Source organism: Letharia columbiana (genome assembly GCF_014066305.1).
Source record: "Letharia columbiana isolate WasteWater2 chromosome Unknown Sc0000001_s0, whole genome shotgun sequence".
In the NCBI taxonomy this organism is placed as follows: Eukaryota; Fungi; Ascomycota; class Lecanoromycetes; order Lecanorales; family Parmeliaceae; genus Letharia; species Letharia columbiana.
This window is the reverse complement of record NW_023501037.1, coordinates 510,685-528,757: the sequence shown is the minus strand read 5'-3', so window position 1 is coordinate 528,757 and position 18,073 is coordinate 510,685. Positions and strand designations below refer to the sequence as shown.

The following is an 18,073-nucleotide window of genomic DNA, read 5'->3' as shown; positions in this document are numbered from 1 at the left end:
TGAGAGGTGGGGTTTTTAAAGAGAAAACGGCACGAGCTCCACTTCCAACTTCAAAGCACTGACCTTGATTCGGATTCATGATTGGGCTATTGATTCAAGCTAATTGACATTGCACAGGAACAGCTCTCAAATTCTTTACTACAGGCATCAATGCCGCAAGCTACTCGCATACACCATTCTCCACACAAACGCCTGTCGTTCCTCATTCATTTCCAATTCATTAGCCCCCCCACCTCTACTGTCCCTCCTCGAAATACTCTCCCTCTTTTCCTAAAGATGCCGCTCCTCGCCTTTGCTGTATAAACTCATAGGACCACATGAAAGACGTGACTAGCACCAGCAGCGTCGCTGCCCATGTCATACCAATAAAAGTCCCGCCCTTGTACGCGTAAACACCAATGTCGTTGCCGTGCTCATTGATTGCGCTGACCACTTTGTTGATGACGATGTTCGCGATGGATGAAGCAAGGAGGAGGGAGCCAAAAGCGAGCTATAAGATTAGCGACCACGTATCTAGCTAAGTCATGGGCTTCTGGAAGGACTTGTGGACCACATACCGACGAAAGCATAACACAGGTGATAGCACTGTATCGCCACACCCCTCTGACCCCAACCAGAGCCGCGATGAGCGCCACACCGGTGGTAGTTGCCCCAATGGAGTAGAGGACAAACATGACATCTGTAGCATCCTCCACAGCATGTACACCGTCTTGAATTGCAGATGGCCAGCTCAGGTCTGTAAGTTTGACTCCAGGCTTGAGCTCGCCCTGGATAACGGCTGCTGGGTCAAAGTGAAAGAACGAAGTTTGATTGGAGCAGTAGCTGATGTTTTTAGAGGGCTGGGAGGTTAGATTTGCGAAAGGTGACGGAGTGTAATAGCCCTGTTGTGATAGTAGAGTCAATCTGAATCTTTCTGTCCGGTATTGAGCGGGAAAGCAAAGGACATACCTCACAATAGTCGAGGATGTGGGCGCTATAGAAGTCATGAATGCCGAGGGTTTTAGCCACGTCAGAAATGACCTCATTCACGTCTTTCTGAACTGTGTTCTTGATGGATTTCAGAATCGACGACGAAGTCTTAGATGTATCCAAAGTCGTGCGGCCGAGCATCGAAGTATTGAGCTGAATCCATGTCAGTGATGTGAGAAGGAAAGGCGTAATTACGGAAGGGCTTACCGTGAACAAATCGGCATCCTCGAGATATCCGCGCTTTGAACCACTTCATGATTTCTGAGTCAGCATGCGCTCAAGACAAAATATGAGTCGCAAGGCAGAGTCGGCAAGTGGCATACTCCCGAAACATATCTCACGAGTCTGACTGTAGGACAGACGAAGGAGGATCAGTGGGAGGAGAAGACTTACGCAAAGATGCAGAGCATAGAGAGAATGAAAGCCGTTAAGATAAAGAGTAAGGGGACTAATGCCCATTGACGCTTGATGACGTCGGAAGCACGCATGTTGAACGACAAGTCTGCACAGCAGAGACAACAGTGATGAGAGCTTTAAAAATCTTTTGATGTAGAAGGGATTGAGTGCGGAGAGGTGAGATAGTTTTGTAATGAGAACGGTTTGCAAGAGCAGCAAGATGAAGATATTGTGGGAGTTCTTTGTTAACCATGATGAAGGAACAGAGTTTGAGAAGACTTTGTTGGCAGGAAGAGTGGACATTCATTCATTGTATCAGGGCGGACAACAATAGATCCATTGCCTTTGATCAATCTCAAAGGTGATGTACCGCAAGCCCAAGCTCAGACAACGATCGCAATGCGCATCATTTTTCTCCGTGTTTGATGTCAAGCAAGTCTTTGTTTTAAGGAACAAGACGTATGGCAAATCATGTGAAGATGGTTTTAGTTGGCCATGATTGATTTGTTAGATTTAGCCGAGCTATTTGTGTCCAGCAGGGCGCTTCGGCGACCAATGATCGGTATGAAGGGATGCCCCTGATTATTTGACGCAACTCTACCTTCGGTTTCATCGTACATTGCCAGTTCTCAAGTCCAAAACAGAGACTTAGTTGACAGGTTTGAGTTGAAGTCGAGCGCCACACGGGTTAGATGCTTTGACCGACTTGGGAACAATGAATCCGATACGAGTAGATCGTCAGGTGTCTGGGAACCACACTTGCTGCCAGCGCTGGGAGATAGACTCTCGGTTTCACAAAATGCTTTATCCTGTGGGTTTCCTTTCGGCAGTTTTCTTCATCAGGATCAAAAGAGTTCACGCGAGGGGTTTGTGACTGTTCCCTAATATGTTCCGCGCTTTAACGTTGCGGGATGCAGGTCACATTGCGGGATGCAGGTCAGCTTCCACGACGCAAAGAGCTTCTAAATCGAAAGGTAAGCTGAGGATGGTAGATCCCCGAAATACAAAACTAACCTTGTGATTGTATCGGGTGGCCGTCAGTCATTCGCCAGACCTAACGCATGAGGGATGGTCTGGCACACAGCCGGAGACGAGATGATAAGCAGGAAGGCAACTGCGCATAGTGGTCATCTCCACTGGACTCCTAGCATCTTAAAGCCCGGCTTCTTCTGTTCCGCAGTAGCATCACCGCCTTCAAGATAGAGCCTGGGCTGACCTGTATATCACTGAGTCCTTGCATTTTTGGGTGATTCGGATGTATAGAACTCATACCTGGCACATCGAGTGCAAAAACCCGATAGTCCCAGTCTGAGCCTGGGCCTTTCACCAAATGTAGATTCACAATTCCAGACCGCTCTGAGCCTACGACCTTGTTGGGGGTCAGTTAATTGTAAAAATAGAGGTTGTGCGGGGACCTTTAAGGTACATTGAAGTGCATCTGAAAGTGCTCGATGCCAGTTCTGTCTGTATATGTATTCGAGCTAGACCCCGATCGTAAGTGGTCGGTATGCTAAATAGCAAGATCTCCTTGCTTACGCAATGGGCCTGTTCCTCGACCATTTGCTTGCTGTCGGTTCTCCAAATGCTCTGATTGTTTGGCCAGACCCAAGCAGATTGAGTGCACGAGGGTCTACTCTGATCCTGTCAACCGCACGATTGAAGTGTCTGGTTTTGCTGTCGGAGGAGAAGACGTCGATGTAGAGATAGTAGCTAACAGCAGCCTGACCTGAATTAGTAGCGCTCAAAGAGACAGAAAAAGCCGTCATACAAGGCCGACTGCTCCAGCAAGAATCACTCCAAAGTTGAACGCTTGTTGGGTTGTGCGTGCGGCCTTTTCCCCAGCTGACAACTGGCCCCATGGAACTCTACCATCATCATTACCGATCGTCACTTGCTTTCTGGACGATGGTTTTGGTGTTCCCGCCAGAGTATTCGATGTAGCATAGCATCTGTGAATAGCAAATGGCAAGCACCGACGCCCTACAATCCTGGATGACAGGAGTTGTTGTTGGGATTTAGCAGCTACTGCTGCTCCGAAGCGAGCGCCAAAGACTATTCTGCGCTCCATCATTGACCTTCATGAAGAAAAGCATTGATCCCTTGTGGTGGAGAAAGGAAAGAGGAACCAGGCGGAGATGAGATTCTGACATCGTCAAAACCCTGTTCCGGGGATTAGCGTGCCTTTAGCGTGCCTTGGCATGTTGAGGCCAGTATTCGAGGATACCTGGGCAAGTGCAAGAACCTCTTTGCTAGCTGCTACAAGTACTGTTCTTGTCGTCGCTTGCCCTGACACTCTCTCAACCATTTCGGGTTGAAGATACTGTCCGATACGGCACCATGAGCTCCTCTGCGACTAAAGCACAATCGCAAAAGATTTTTGAGAAGCTGAAGACGAAGCCTGCGAACAAAGTACATCATTATCAGGTCCCAGAGCTTCACTGTAAACATGAGCTAAGTAGCTATGCTATAGGTATGCTTCGACTGCGGTACGAAGAACCCAACGTGGTCGTCAGTACCATTCGGTATATACCTGTGCCTCGACTGCTCCTCTAATCACCGTAACCTGGGGGTGCATATTTCCTTTGTAAGATCAACAAACCTCGATGGTACGAATGTTGCACGGATGCTCTTGAGCAATCATTGACACAAGGTTTATACAGTTTGGCAATGGGACCAGCTACGTACTATGAAGGTTGGGGGCAATGAATCCGCTACAAAATATTTCCAGTCGCACGGTGGAACAGCAGCACTTGCAAACAAAGATCCAAAGACGAAGTACACGTCCAACGCAGCAACAAAATATAAGGACGAGTTGAAGAAAAGAGCAACCGCAGATGCTCGGGAGTATGCTGCACATCGCTTGGTTGATTGGGTTCTTGCTAAGCCATGTTCAGATATCCGGAAGAAGTCGTTGTCACGGATATCGTTGCCGCAACGCCTACAGATGGAACGTCAATTCCTTCAGAACCAGGAGACGACTTCTTCTCATCTTGGGACAAACCCTCTATCAAACGCCCAAGCAATCCACCGTCGAGAACGCAGACCCCTCCCGTAATTAGCCGCACAGCGTCGCCTTTCCTTAATCCTGGTGCTAACAGCAACGGTGCACCAAGATCAAAATCACCCCTTCCAGGCTCTGAGAGCGAATCATCTTTAGCGCCCTCACGCGCAGTCCCGTCAGCCGTCATCCGTAAAACCACAGCAACTGGCAACGCTCGGAAAACAAACGTTCTGGGAGCAAAGAAGACCCAGAAGCTAGGTGCAAAAAAGCTTGGAGGAGCAGAAGCCGTAGATTTTGAGGCCGCCGAGAAGAAAGCGAAGGAAGAGGCTGAACGGATAGAAAAGCTTGGATACGACCCTGAAGCCGAGGAAGCCGCAGTACAAAAGACAGTCAGGTCCGCCAGCATTAGTGAGAAGACTAAGATCACTGCTCCGACCCCGGTGAACCCAGTCAAAGGCTACGGCGTGCCAAAGCATGAGCGTACGAAGAGCGAGATGGAACGACTAGGTATGGGTATGGGTCGTCTCGGTTTCGGTCAGGTGGGAGGAAGCGAGCCGGCCCCTGCTGCACCCAAGAAGATGGGCTTTGGGTCTGTGAATGCCAGCAGAGCCGTCGAAGAAGGTTAGTTGGGATCAATTATCACCGTCGTCCTCAAATGTTGGAAGAGACTCATTTTTCTCTAGCAAACGACGAGAAATACGCCCGCCAAAAATTCGGCACCCAGAAAGGCATCTCGTCCGATGAATTCTTCGGCCGCAATAATTTCGACCCATCCACCCAGACTGAAGCTAAGCAGCGTCTGCAAGGCTTCGAAGGCGCCAGCTCTATTAGCAGTAATGCCTATTTCGGGCGACCCGAGGATGACATCCCGCAGGCAGACGAATATGGGAATTACGGGGATCTGGAAGGCGCTGCGAGGGACTTCGTTCGGAAGTTCGGGGTCACCGCTGGGGATGACCTGGAAAACCTCACAAACGTATTGGGTGAGGGCGCTACTAAGCTGCAAGGTGAGTGCATCATCTTAGGTCCTTCCTACGTCCTCCTTGCTGTTGCTGACATCATACCAACTCCATAGGTGCTATAAGGAACTACTTGAACGGCTAGGCTGTGTGCACTTGCTACCCTCATCTTAGATGGAACGGCGTAACACTACGCAAGGATTTAGTCGGGACCCATAGAGCATCTGCAGCGTTCTTGGCGTGCGAAGCATCATGAAAGCACTAGGACGTTGGCATTCTTCACGATTGCACTAGCCTAAAATAGGTCTCACGAAAAGGATAGACAGATTGATATGTTTGGAAGGCTTTCAGTATCTGACATGCTGGCGCGCGCTGTCTTGCTCGCTGGTATCTTCGGCGCAGCACTCTGTGTGTTATGGAGCTCGTCGAGGCCTTTCTATTTGGATTGCTGAGTTCCTTGCTTTTGCCCCCATCTATTGAATAAGAACTCATGCGGATGTCGCGTGCTTGAAGTCCAGAGTCTCCGAACGCTGAGCCGACCTAATGTTGTGATGCGCAGCGCATCATTCCTGCACACACATATCTGCTTTGCAAAGGCGTCTTTCTTCGAATCCCAATGCATTGGGTCAGCTTCTCAACATGCCGTTTGTTTACCATCGACCTAACAAACATTCCCTTTCCTCTCCCCATCCTTTGCTGCATGCAGCTTGCAACAGCAAGCATCATCCACTTCCCGCCTTCCCGCTACCACCCTGAACTCGACCCGCAACGCCTGGCACTCCACCGCAGACACCGACTGGACCGAAAATCCCATTGGCTTCAAAGCCTCGGACTGAGCAAAATCAATCCAACAATTCAGGCGATGGGCGGGCGTCAGCCCCGGTCAAATCAACCACTGGTATGCTAAAAGCCCGGGGCCTGGCCCAGACGATCCATATCCGCGCCGGTACACCCCTCAGAGATACCCCTACTGTCCGTTGCGCACAGCGTGAAAGCCAAGACCTCATGCTAATGGCAGATACAGTAGACGAAGACCTAGCCTGCACACGTACTATCGCTTCCCTTGCAGACGTGGGCGCTATCCTTGCAGACGTGGGCGCTATAGCCGAACAACCACCAGCCGGTGCACATGGAATCTATGCACAATCGACGTGGAAAGTTATCTCTATGAGGCGGCAGAGCCGCTGTTTGAAGAGTGCCAGATTATGAGGAGCAAGGTCGGGTGGATATGGGTTGGCGGGACTGACCGAGACTCCGATTGATGAGCGGGTAAGATCGCGCGGTGAGACGTCGCAGACTGGTGGTGGAGTGCTGGGGAATGTATGAAACGAGGTGTGAGGCTTGTGAAGGAAACGGCACTTTAAGATTGATTGCAGAAACATATGAGATAGAACTAGACTAAATCATCGAGAAACCGTTCATCATGATATTTCCACAGTCGTCGTGATTCTGACAACGCCTTCTAGAGCCGGCACAGGGCCCTTGGCATGAAGTACCATCTCTACTGCTGAGTCACTTCTGTTCGCGCTTTCAATGTCTGACGTAGAGCTCCTGGCATTGCGCGTCCCTTCACCGGCAGACGACGATGCCGAGCCCGGCCACTTGGTGCCAAACCGTAGTCTTGAACGGCGGCCAGAAATTCTGGAATGCTCGCAGCGACTACAGTACCTTTCGTGGGAACTGCAGTGATGGCCACGGACTATCAGGTTGTAAATTGGGCGCATTGTGGGCAGGCTAGCGCTGACGATGCCAATACAATTCTCTGCCGCCGCCCATATAGCGGGTTCGGTATTAGCCCCTAGGGATGAGGTTAGCTTTTCGGACCAACTCGATGGAATCGTGGCTTACAGGTTACGTCTGGGAGAGACAAGCGGTTCAATATCGTAACGCGGTAGATGCTGCATGCGCAGACGCTGAATGAGTCCCGTCAGTACGTACTGTTACCTCCAATGCGTACTGTGCTAGGAGAAATGACTCACAAGGCGCTAAGGAGGAAGATGCCAATCAGTTGTATCTTCCACTTCCGTTGCATATGAAGATTCCAAATTAGGGGCAGTGGCATGAATACGGTAGCGAAATCCGCGGCTACATTGAACACCCCAAGAACCGTCGCCACTAATCCGGCGTTTAGACAAAAGCCAGGAAGTTCCATATTCCACTGATAAAGATTCCGGAGTCAGCATTGCCTATTCAAGACATATTTCCGAGCCATGAGACAATCCTGAGGAGCGAACCCTCCTTAGACGTGTCTCAAGGCACAAGATTGAGGCGGTTCAAGACTGTTTAACTTCAAGATTACGTACCTACACCATCTCGGAGTCAGTGTTTCTCTTCTTAGATGTATTCTTGAGTCTGAAGACTCGAAAAAAGGGTATGGAAGGGGAAGAAATAACCCAGAAAGGGTGCTTACCGTCTTTTGAATAGGGTGACATTGGAGGACCGCGAAAAGAACTTCGGCTACACTGTAGCAGAGAATGACGGCCGCGAGTACCCAGAGCCAAACTGTGAAACGCTTCGAGGACCCGAAAAGTCGGTGATACACTAAGGAGAGAACCTGGAGTCAGCACCTCTTTTCCAAAAGAGAAGTCGGTTTCTGTGGCTTTAGAGTATGAAATATAGGGTCTCGATCAAGAACGTGTCTCCCCGCCGCACTGAGGTGCCGATTAGGAAGGAGCCACTCGGAAGATACGTACGAAGAAGGGCAGAGAACTTGAACAAAGCCGCGCTGATGCTGTACAGCATCTCAACCGTGATAACGCACTAAACAGAATTTGGTCAGTTGGGTCTCAAGAAAATAATATTCGCGAGACTGGGTCCACCATTTGCTTGAATGGTCAAGAGTTAAAAGAAGCGCGAATATGGCGCGGTGACTCACCTTAGCATAGGCAGCAGGATCAGTGATTAGAACGACATGCTTCCCTGCGCCAAGATGTACCGCTGTGTGTCGATGAAAGTTGTCAGGATGACTCTACAAAGGGAAAAAGCTATACGTGAACCTCACCAAACGAGCCTGCGATGATCTGGCCTGTAGCGAAGAGCTGGACCCCAAACATAGGTCAGTATTTATTAGATGATTCGAAAATGTCAAAGAGGCGTAACCTGGTTCTCACCAATGCAATAAATACGGTCAAATCATCGGCCTGCAATGAAGCTCTGCTTGTTCGTCGGGCCACGAAACGCAGCACTACGGCAATGCAAGCTAGAGATAGACATATTGCATATGATGCGATGATGTCCGGTGCTCGATCCTGATGGATGTGCTCAAGCTCGTACTGGATCTCTGTGGGCGACAATTGCGCCATTTGGAAGCGCAGCCGCGTGATCGAGGAATTTTGTAAAGCACAGAGCAATTGGCGAAAGTGTTAATTACTCATAAAGCGCGGTATACGTTGACGACCAGTAGAACGAATGGTGAGTGGTTCAGCATGTCTGGAAATGGTTTGAGAAGCCCAGGGCCTTTTCTGCGAAAGGAAAATGCTCTGATGAAAGGAGTATAGGTTTCACCCTTCTCCTTTCCATCTAGTCACAGCCCATTTATACTAGTGAGCGAATATCCAGCAAAACGTCAAACTTAGAAAGACCGAAGCGAGGCGCGGTGTCCTCGAGATGATATTTGATTGGTGCGCAACCGCAACTCCTGGCAGAACGGGAAGAGAAAGGGACATCAACCACAACTGACAAATTTCTCACGACATGTTTTGATCACTAACTAGGAGTCTAGGATTCAAGAAAGATTAACCCCAGCCAATGGAATGATTTTGCGATGCGACATTGAGTACTTAACCCTGTTCACGTGCTGGAAAAGCAATGCCAATAGAGAAGGCCGAAAAGTTCCACCCATCAGAAAAGCAAGCATTGCGGGATGCAACTTGAAACGTACGAGTTTATTAATCCAAGAATAGAGGCTGCACCGCTGCATAATATTCGGTTGCACTATCACCTCCGGGACCGGAATATACAGCATGTCGTCTCGAGTTGGTGGTGTGGTGGTAGAAGATCCTGCAGGAGGGCGCCCTAAGACAGCCGTCATTAAAGTCGAAATTGGCGAATGGCTCAACAGATCGCTTCACTTCTCGTTGACTATCAAGCACTCAACGCTGTAGCATATGGTGTCTTGTCATACCCTTGAGCTCAGCATGGCGAACATTACAGACGGGCACGCCTGAAGCAGCGAATCCGAACCAGTCGTGGAAAGAAAAGATATCCGCCGCCAGTCTTTCAAGACCTCGACGGTGTGCGACAGAGTTTCGGCACTTAGACACGTAAAAAGTTATGAAACTTGGGTCCGATCCATATAGCGAAAGCATGCGGTTTGTTCCCAGTGCATTCCATCGAATTGGGTTCACCGCCACCTTTCCAGATGAGGTCACGATGTGGTAGATGACCGTTACGCAACCAGGCACACCGCTCCTGAGATACTGAATTAAATTGGCAATGTGATTGCGATCTCGAATCCGTTTCTCGGTCTCATGAAAGCGCTGAAAGCACGTTTTTTGCTTCGGCAGGATCAGGATAGTCCGCCACGATGGCCGCAATTAAAGCAGAGTCAAGCTTGGGATATTCCGATTCCATTTGTGTCTGGAGTGATGGTTCCTCGACTGTGATACTAGGCGCAGAGGCAGGTTCTGGCGAGGACGGGAGTCGTATGTAGTCTGCAAGACTTCGTGACTCGAGCGGAGTTGGATCTTGCCTATAATCATCCTGTAGTGCTTTCCCTCCTCGTCTGCTAGAGCCTCCTCCTGTTGAATGAGACTTAGACGGCCCACGTTCACCATTGTAGGTCTCGGGGCTGACACTGGTTGATAATGGATGAAGAGAGATATCAGAACTAGCGGAAAGTTGAGAGGGCGCTGAAAGGGATTGCACTCGACCGACCTGACCATTGGTAAGGCGGACCTTGATCCCCCTAGGATGGTCACCCCTGGTCAATATCTACAAGAAGATTCTGAGTCAGCAACTGTTCTTCGAGGCGAGAACCGAGCAATGAGGCAGCTCGAAGGGGTACAAGGAGCCTTTTGCTTCTGTGACACGTCTTCCAACTCGTAAAGTGGTGCGGAATAGGCAAAATCTACCTCGGATATTGATCCGCTTGTGAGTCTGCCGGAGCGCTGATCGGCTTTCAGTACTATGTTTACGCTCACACCTGCGCACATTTCGGAGTCAGCGTTGCTTTTCAAAGACCTAACTCAGGCTCGCACGACAGGTTTCGGGGGTAGAAAGCGCCTTCTGCTCTGGACATATGCCTTGCAACTCGGGATTCGGCATTGAAAAGGAAATAATTACTCGGAAATGTACGAACCAGGCCGTAGTCGTGACATCTTGGGTACAATCATGATGGGAGCAAGATAGATACGGCTTCCGCTAATATTTGTAAATCCGTTGTCATGACAAGAATATAAAGTCGGCTTTTGCCCTGGCTGCGCTTTTAGCGGATTCGAAATCCTCTGCGTCTCTTGGCATTGACGATCTGACACCCTCCGAGGCTCTATAGATTCAAGATATCAATTTTACAACTAGAAGTCGGAAATCCAATGGCATCACAATCTCGAGAACATATTTTGCAAACTTTGTCTAGAAAAAATTTAATTTCAAATTACAACTTCGTAAGTAGAATATGAAATCAAATCTTGAATTTTCATGAGTCTAGTCACCAAGTTACCTTGCTCAACTCTTAAAATTTGAATTATGACCTCGAGACTTCATAACTTAGTCATTGTCTTCAATGATTTTTACTATTACTCTAGATGCGTTGAAATCATAGCGAGGAGGCGCCAAACTCATGTATAGATCTCTTTAAAATCTGACTCACGGTTGTAAAGTTGAAGATTTGAATCTATGCAGGGTGTCAGATCATCAATGCCAAGAGACGTAGAGTAAGGACTGTGAATGCGCTAATTGTTAACTGCAGTTGTCGTTGACTTGATTGACACCTTGAGGATCTGAACTTCAGCACCTTCAAAGGTACCACCACTGAGCCTTGAAGTATTGCTTGATGGTCAGAGAGTACAGCTTTTCAGAATGGCTAATACTCCTCGCGATCCTCTTACAAGTCTCCGCCGCTCCATCGCCTCTAACAATCCCCCAATCCCTACAACATCTCCAGATGCAGCAAGCTCGGAGAGCGTAACCCACAACCTTGGAGTAGCGACACATCTCCATTTCACCGGTCCAGAACCCCACTCGTTCTCTCTGGACACGCCGACAAGGTTCATTTCCTCAGACAATCCGGTCGATCTTAGAAGCATATATTTCGCCTGGCAACAGAAAGATGTGAACATCCCAGTCTACATTGCCTCAGCGCAAAAGCTCAGTGATGAACTTGGGTCAACAGGTAGGGCAGGTAGCAAAGTTCAAAATCTGGTGTTTGCGGAGAGGCTAGATCTGATCACCTGGCTGGAGGGGGCTTCCGATGAAAGCGAATATATCAAGGGGTTGGAATCGGACAGCTCTGCCGCAAAATCTGCACAAGTAGCATCTGGGGCACTTGGAGGAGTATCCACTGTACCTAGTGGTGCTGCTGGCGCACGGTCTGGTAAGCAGATTGACCCTAGGTTACAGGAGATTTACAACCTAGAGAGAAAGATGGGGGACAGGAACAGCATTTTACGGGGCATTAAGCCTACCGTAAGTCTTCTGCGCCTTAAATGTATCCCTCAACAGATACTGATCATCTCCTACACAGGACTTTTCCCATATACGCAAACACTCCGAACAGTTTTTCAAAGATCGAAAGAAGCCAGCTGCCGCCGCTCCTGCGACCGCCACTACTACATCCCTTGCCTCCAGAGACAAGAAGCCTGGCCGTCGACCTGATCCCATCATCCTACTCTCACCCTCAGCTTCCTCCCTACTGCGCATGAGCAACATCAAATCCTTTCTTGAATCAGGCACATACATTCCACCAGACTCGAACCTTGCTGGCTCCTCAGCTACTGCCAACATCTTACATGTCTCGCGCCTGCTCCCTTCGATAGACAATCAACGAGCTTTTCGCTTCATTCTTGTCGATACCCCAGAACAGTTCAAGCCAGACTATTGGAATCGCGTCGTTGCAGTCTTCACTACTGGACAGACATGGCAATTCAAGAGTTATAAATGGCAAAATGCGCCAGATTTATTCAAAAACGCGCTTGGAATCTATGTAGGGTGGAGAGGTGAAGATGTTCCGGGGACTGTCAAGGGCTGGGGAAGAGGCGTAACTAGCGCGCAAGTTGAGAAGTGGAACCCGCAGCAAGGTGTCAGTGGGAGGTGGCGGGATAGAGAGGTTGTGGAGGGGATATGGGATCGGGTAGAGGACAGCATGAGGAGTAGAGGATGGAGCAAGGATGGAGGACCTGTGGAGAAATAGTACCCAGCGAGCTGAATCCCCAAAATTCTGCTGCTATAGTAGACAAGGGGGTGTTTGAGAGTCAATAACATAGGGAATTAAATTGCATGAAAAGAATGTCCGTAAAGCGACTGCTTGACAAGGTTTCCGTAAGGCTGAGAGTAGCGCGGAATCGGCGCCGCGATCTCACTGTTTGTTTATTCGCGACTGTCAGTCTTCACTACTGTCGCTACAAGCCAACACCGCCAACATGAGGGTCGTTGAAATCGTTATAGATGGTTTCAAGTCATATGCTGTCCGGACGGTTATTAGCGGGTGGGACGAGAGCTTCAACTCCATTACAGGTCTCAACGGCAGTGGGAAATCGAATATTCTGGACGCAATATGCTTTGTCCTAGGTATTACAAGCATGAGCACTGTGAGGGCGCAGAACATCCAGGTTAGTCAGCTACTATAGTTCTTCGTGATCTAGCAGCGCTGATGTTCACAGGACTTGATCTATAAACGCGGCCAAGCCGGCGTGACCAAGGCCAGCGTAACAATCGTCTTCGACAACCGTGACAAAAAGAAGTCTCCAATCGGCTTCGAAGAATATGGCCAGATCTCCGTTACGCGCCAGATTGTGCTTGGAGGCACAAGCAAATACCTCATCAATGGACACCGCGCGCAGCAGCAGACGGTGCAAAACCTCTTCCAGTCTGTTCAGTTGAACATCAACAATCCCAACTTCCTCATTATGCAAGGACGAATTACGAAAGTATTGAATATGAAACCCGTTGAGATACTTGCTATGATCGAAGAGGCTGCGGGCACGAGGATGTTTGAGGATAGAAGGGACAAAGCATTCAAGACCATGGCGAAGAAAGAATTGAAAGTACAGGAAATTACGGAGCTGTTGAAGGAAGAGATCGAGCCAAAACTGGAGAAATTGAGAACGGAAAAGAGAGCCTTTCTAGATTTTCAACAGACGCAGAGTGACCTAGAAAGGCTGACGAGGCTGGTCGTTGCGCACGATTATCTGAAGAACAAAGAAAAATTGAAGCAATCAGCAAGCGAGTCGGAAGCGAAGAAGCAACGGGCGACAGACTTGGAGGATTCGGCAAAGAGGCTGAAGAATGAAATGGCGCATTTGGAAGAAGACATGAAGAAGGTCAAGGCCGCAAGAGAGAAGGAGCTGAGGAAGGGTGGAAAATTCCAGGCTCTCGAAGACGAGGTCAGATCTCACTCCCATGAAGCCGTCCGATTGGCGACAGTTTTTGATCTCAAGCAAGCCAGTATGACGGAAGAAAAGGAAAGAAGTAAAGGCTATCAGAAGTCGGTCAAAGAGCTGGAAGCACAACTCAAGGAGAAAAGCAAGCTTTACGAAAAATTACAATCCCAATATGATTCTGCCAAAGCGGACCTTGACAAGCAGACGGCCGAGGTGGAGACCAAAGAGGAGTTGCTGCAAACGTTGCAAACGGGCGTGGCATCAAAAGAAGGGCAAGAGAGCGGATATCAAGGCCAGTTGCAGGATGCTAGGAACCGAGTCAGTGCTACGGCAACAGAACAAGAACAGGCCAGGCTCAAGATCTCCCATTTGGAAAAGCGGATCAAAGAGGACGAGCCCCGTGCGAAGAAGGCCAAAGAACAGAATTCCGGTCTGCTCAAAGATCTTGAGACGCTAAAAGCGCAGGCAAAGAAGCTGGAAGCGGATTTGTCCAGGTTGGGTTTTGAGTCTGGCAAAGAGGAAGCAATGTACCAGCAAGACGCCTCGCTGCAGAAGCAAATCCGGGTACTTCAAGAGCAGGCCGATGCTATGAAACGTAAGGTTGCCAGTATTGACTTCAGCTACAGCGATCCGTCGCCGGGGTTCGATAGGTCTAGAGTCAAAGGTCTGGTTGCGCAACTCTTTACACTGGACAAAGACAAGTCGCGAGCAGGCACGGCGCTGGAAATATGCGCTGGAGGTCGGCTTTATAATGTTGTGGTGGACTCCGCACAAACTGGTACTGAACTTCTCCAGAACGGCAAATTGAGGAAACGAGTGACCATCATTCCTTTGAACAAGATTGCTGCGTTCAAGGCGTCTGCAGACAAGATCGGTGCTGCGCAGAAGCTCGCTCCTGGAAAAGTAGATCTTGCACTCTCCTTGGTAGGCTACGATGACGAGGTTTCGGCGGCAATGGAATACGTCTTCGGCTCGACTCTGGTATGTGAGGACGCGGAGACGGCAAAAAAGGTCACATTCGACCCTGCGGTGAGGATGAAAAGCGTCACTCTCGAAGGCGATGTTTACGATCCGTCTGGAACGCTGTCTGGTGGAAGCTCGCCCAACTCAAGCGGTGTCCTTGTGACATTGCAAAAGCTCAACGAGATCACCAAGGAACTAGAGGCACGAGAAGCCGAGTTGAATGACCTCCAAGCTATAATGGCTAAGGAGAAAAAGAAGATGGCCAATTCCCGGAAGGCCAAGCAGGAATTGGATCTCAAATCACATGAGATTAAACTGACCGAGGAGCAAATCGGTGGCAACTCTTCATCATCAATCATTCAGGCAGTTGAGGAGATGAAGTCCAACATCGAGCAGCTCAAGAAGGATATGGCTGATGCCAAAGCACGGCAGGCCGAAGCCTCGACGGACATCAAGCGTATCGAGAAAGACATGAAAGACTTTGATAACAACAAAGACGACAAGCTTGCTGAACTGCAGTCCTCTTTGGATACCCTCAGGAAGAAGCAAACCAAGAACTCCGTATCTGTGAAGACATTGCAGAAGGAGCTCCAGTCGGGGAGACTGGAAGCGGAGCAAGCAGGAGCCGATCTCGGTGCCGCTCAAGACCAACTCGCTGAGATGGATGCTACTCTTCAGGCGCAAGACGCCGAGATCCAAGCTTTGCATAAAGAGCAGGCTCAAGTCAAGGTTAGTTCAAGCACGTTTCAATCCGCATTGCGTATTCCCTGTTTCGTGTTACTCGGAAGACCTTCCACGTACGGCCACAGACTGTTGAAGACTCGGCTTCCCGTCGGTGACAGTCCGCGAGTACTAGCGGCTGTATGTTTTTGTCTTTTGCACTTTGCTGTTTCTGTGTATGTGGGATAGGATGGAGACGAAGCGTGCTTGTCTCCATTAAGGTTTTGGACCTCACCCACTGTTGAATCTCCCATGTCTTTAGAAAGGCCGCTAATCCCATTTGAGATCTGGGGACCTCGCAACCGTTGAATTACGCATTTCTATACAAAAGCCGCTAGTCCATATTGAGGTTTCGTGTTGTTTCAATCCGTTTCCTCTAGAGCAAATCGAGCTGTTTGACAGCAGTCTGATCTGAATATTGAACAAGACACTAAAGAGAGAATCGCTGATGTTCGCCCCAGGATGCTCAAGACGTGGCTCAAGCACGCCTTGACGACGAGCGCGCAAAGCTCACCGGGTTTGATGAAGAGCTCAAAGCCCTGGAAGATGCCTCTAGGTCGAAATCTTCACGCGTTACAGAAGAAAGCCTCGAGATGCAAAAACTTGCCCACCAGATCGAGAAGGTTCACAAAGATCAGCAGAGCGCCGGACAGATGCTCAAAGATATGGAGAAAGAGCACGAATGGATCGCAGACGAGAAAGACAGCTTCGGCCGCCCTTCGAGCCCTTATGATTTCAAAGGCCAGAACATAGCAGAGTGTAAATCATCTCTCCGCAATCTTACAGAGCGCTTTCAAGGCATGAAGAAGAAGATCAATCCCAAGGTCATGAATATGATCGACAGTGTGGAGAAGAAAGAAGCTGCGCTGAAGAACATGATGAAGACTGTGATCAAGGATAAGCGAAAAATCGAGGAAACCATTGTTACTCTTGATGAGTATAAGAAGAAAGCCTTGCAGAAGACTTGGACGAAGGTCAACGGCGATTTCGGAAATATATTTGCAGAGCTACTGCCTGGTAGCTTTGCAAAGCTGGATCCACCTGAGGGCAAGCAAATATCTGATGGACTGGAGGTGAAGGTCAGTCTTGGAAAGGTGTGGAAGCAGAGCTTGACGGAATTGAGTGGCGGTCAGCGGTAAGACACACCACGGCCTTTCCAGGCTACTATGTACTGATTATGGGTCGGCAGATCGCTCATCGCTCTCTCCCTAATCATGGCATTGCTTCAATTCAAGCCAGCACCCATGTACATCCTCGACGAAGTAGACGCCGCCCTCGATCTTTCGCATACGCAAAACATTGGCCGCTTGATCAAGACGAGATTCAAAGGATCGCAATTCATCGTTGTTAGTTTGAAGGATGGCATGTTCCAGAATGCTAATCGGATATTCAAGACGAGGTTTAGCGAGGGCACCAGTGTGGTGCAGGCACTGACGCCTGCAGATCTAAGGTAGGCGTGGTGCATGACTTTTGTACTAGGATTTGTACAGCACGGCGTTGTGAAGGCCGAGAAGACCTAGGTAGCATGTTTGATTGGATGTATCGGTGTTGGGGGTTTGACGAGGTCATGTCCTATGCCGCGTGGCCATGTATTTTATCGTCCGACTCGAGAAGAAAACTTGCCATCATTCTTTCCAAGTGAAATGCATCTGCCGGTGCAAGTGTTGTGCCAGTCCAATAAGAAGTGGAAGTAATATAAGTACACCCTCTTTTAATACATATACCACTCCTTAAAAAGAAGATATCGAATTAATTAACTTATAAGATAGCAGTTTTATATAATATCGATGATATTTATTTTTTTATTTTTATTTTTTTTTTAAAAAAAAAAAACGTTATATATTAGTAGAACTTTATATATATCGCCGCTAATTAGTAAGCTAAGAAATAGGAATAAATAGCGTGTTACCTATTAAATTAATCCGCGTTAAGATATATTTCTTAGATATCTTCTCTATCAATATCTTAACTTTAGCTACTATTAATTCTTTATTAATTAGATATTCCTATTTTCACAATTATATATCTAAGATTAAATTTTTTACCTATAATGTTATATAATATTTTATACTCTTTATAAGTGAAACTATTAGTTACTAATAAAATTTCTTATTTAATTTATTTAGAATTATCTTATATTATTTAATAAGCTAGACTTAGCGGTATTATATATTTAACGATTTAATTAGAAACTCTTTTTTTTATAACGTTATCTATGTTATAATAAAAAGAGTTATATATTTATATAAAAGATATAAAAGTAAATAAATATAATCTATAATTAAATCTTATAACTATATTATCTAATCTCTTATCTATAATTACTTCTAACTTTTTTATTAAGATAGATATTATATTTAAATAATAACTCTATTTATTAAATAATAAAGTAAGATAATAAATATAAGTAGTATTATTAATTGCTTATTCTATATTAAATCTTATACTTAAAGAGATTTAACCTTTAATTTTATTAGTCTATTAGTTCCCTAATATTTCATATATTAATAGAGATAAAATGTTTTTAT

At 47.7% G+C, this 18,073-nt stretch overlaps 7 protein-coding genes across 7 annotated transcripts; 3 read left to right on the top strand and 4 right to left on the bottom strand.

Moving 5' to 3' along the window:
- Window positions 1–235: 235 nt before the first annotated feature.
- HO173_000741 (uncharacterized protein) lies at window positions 236–1,457 on the bottom strand (the record flags this gene model as incomplete). The annotated part of the gene is made up of 5 exons (XM_037302689.1): window positions 236–490; window positions 558–881; window positions 949–1,122; window positions 1,177–1,219; window positions 1,363–1,457. The coding sequence occupies 5 exons, from the start codon at window positions 1,455–1,457 to the stop codon at window positions 236–238; spliced, it is 891 nt and encodes a 296-aa protein (XP_037170196.1).
- Window positions 1,458–2,492: 1,035 nt separating this feature from the next.
- Window positions 2,493–3,436, bottom strand: HO173_000740 (uncharacterized protein; the record flags this gene model as incomplete). Its single annotated transcript, XM_037302688.1, has 5 exons — window positions 2,493–2,581; window positions 2,638–2,734; window positions 2,792–2,846; window positions 2,902–3,086; window positions 3,134–3,436. 5 exons carry the CDS (start codon window positions 3,434–3,436, stop codon window positions 2,493–2,495), a joined length of 729 nt encoding a protein of 242 aa, XP_037170195.1.
- Window positions 3,437–3,702: 266 nt separating this feature from the next.
- HO173_000739 (uncharacterized protein) lies at window positions 3,703–6,534 on the top strand (the record flags this gene model as incomplete). The annotated part of the gene is made up of 6 exons (XM_037302687.1): window positions 3,703–3,774; window positions 3,836–3,971; window positions 4,026–4,209; window positions 4,260–4,987; window positions 5,050–5,373; window positions 6,350–6,534. 6 exons carry the CDS (start codon window positions 3,703–3,705, stop codon window positions 6,532–6,534), a joined length of 1,629 nt encoding a protein of 542 aa, XP_037170194.1.
- A 212-nt stretch (window positions 6,535–6,746) lies between these two features.
- On the bottom strand, window positions 6,747–8,627 carry HO173_000738 (uncharacterized protein; the record flags this gene model as incomplete). The annotated part of the gene is made up of 8 exons (XM_037302686.1): window positions 6,747–7,123; window positions 7,174–7,238; window positions 7,305–7,483; window positions 7,736–7,866; window positions 8,019–8,085; window positions 8,201–8,262; window positions 8,327–8,363; window positions 8,436–8,627. 8 exons carry the CDS (start codon window positions 8,625–8,627, stop codon window positions 6,747–6,749), a joined length of 1,110 nt encoding a protein of 369 aa, XP_037170193.1.
- A 1,165-nt stretch (window positions 8,628–9,792) lies between these two features.
- On the bottom strand, window positions 9,793–10,658 carry HO173_000737 (uncharacterized protein; the record flags this gene model as incomplete). Its single annotated transcript, XM_037302685.1, has 3 exons — window positions 9,793–10,257; window positions 10,398–10,468; window positions 10,625–10,658. The coding sequence occupies 3 exons, from the start codon at window positions 10,656–10,658 to the stop codon at window positions 9,793–9,795; spliced, it is 570 nt and encodes a 189-aa protein (XP_037170192.1).
- A 685-nt stretch (window positions 10,659–11,343) lies between these two features.
- HO173_000736 (uncharacterized protein) lies at window positions 11,344–12,673 on the top strand (the record flags this gene model as incomplete). The annotated part of the gene is made up of 2 exons (XM_037302684.1): window positions 11,344–11,949; window positions 12,008–12,673. 2 exons carry the CDS (start codon window positions 11,344–11,346, stop codon window positions 12,671–12,673), a joined length of 1,272 nt encoding a protein of 423 aa, XP_037170191.1.
- A 229-nt stretch (window positions 12,674–12,902) lies between these two features.
- HO173_000735 (uncharacterized protein) lies at window positions 12,903–16,999 on the top strand (the record flags this gene model as incomplete). The annotated part of the gene is made up of 4 exons (XM_037302683.1): window positions 12,903–13,091; window positions 13,143–15,554; window positions 16,007–16,680; window positions 16,735–16,999. 4 exons carry the CDS (start codon window positions 12,903–12,905, stop codon window positions 16,997–16,999), a joined length of 3,540 nt encoding a protein of 1,179 aa, XP_037170190.1.
- Between the last annotated feature and the right edge of the window lie 1,074 nt (window positions 17,000–18,073).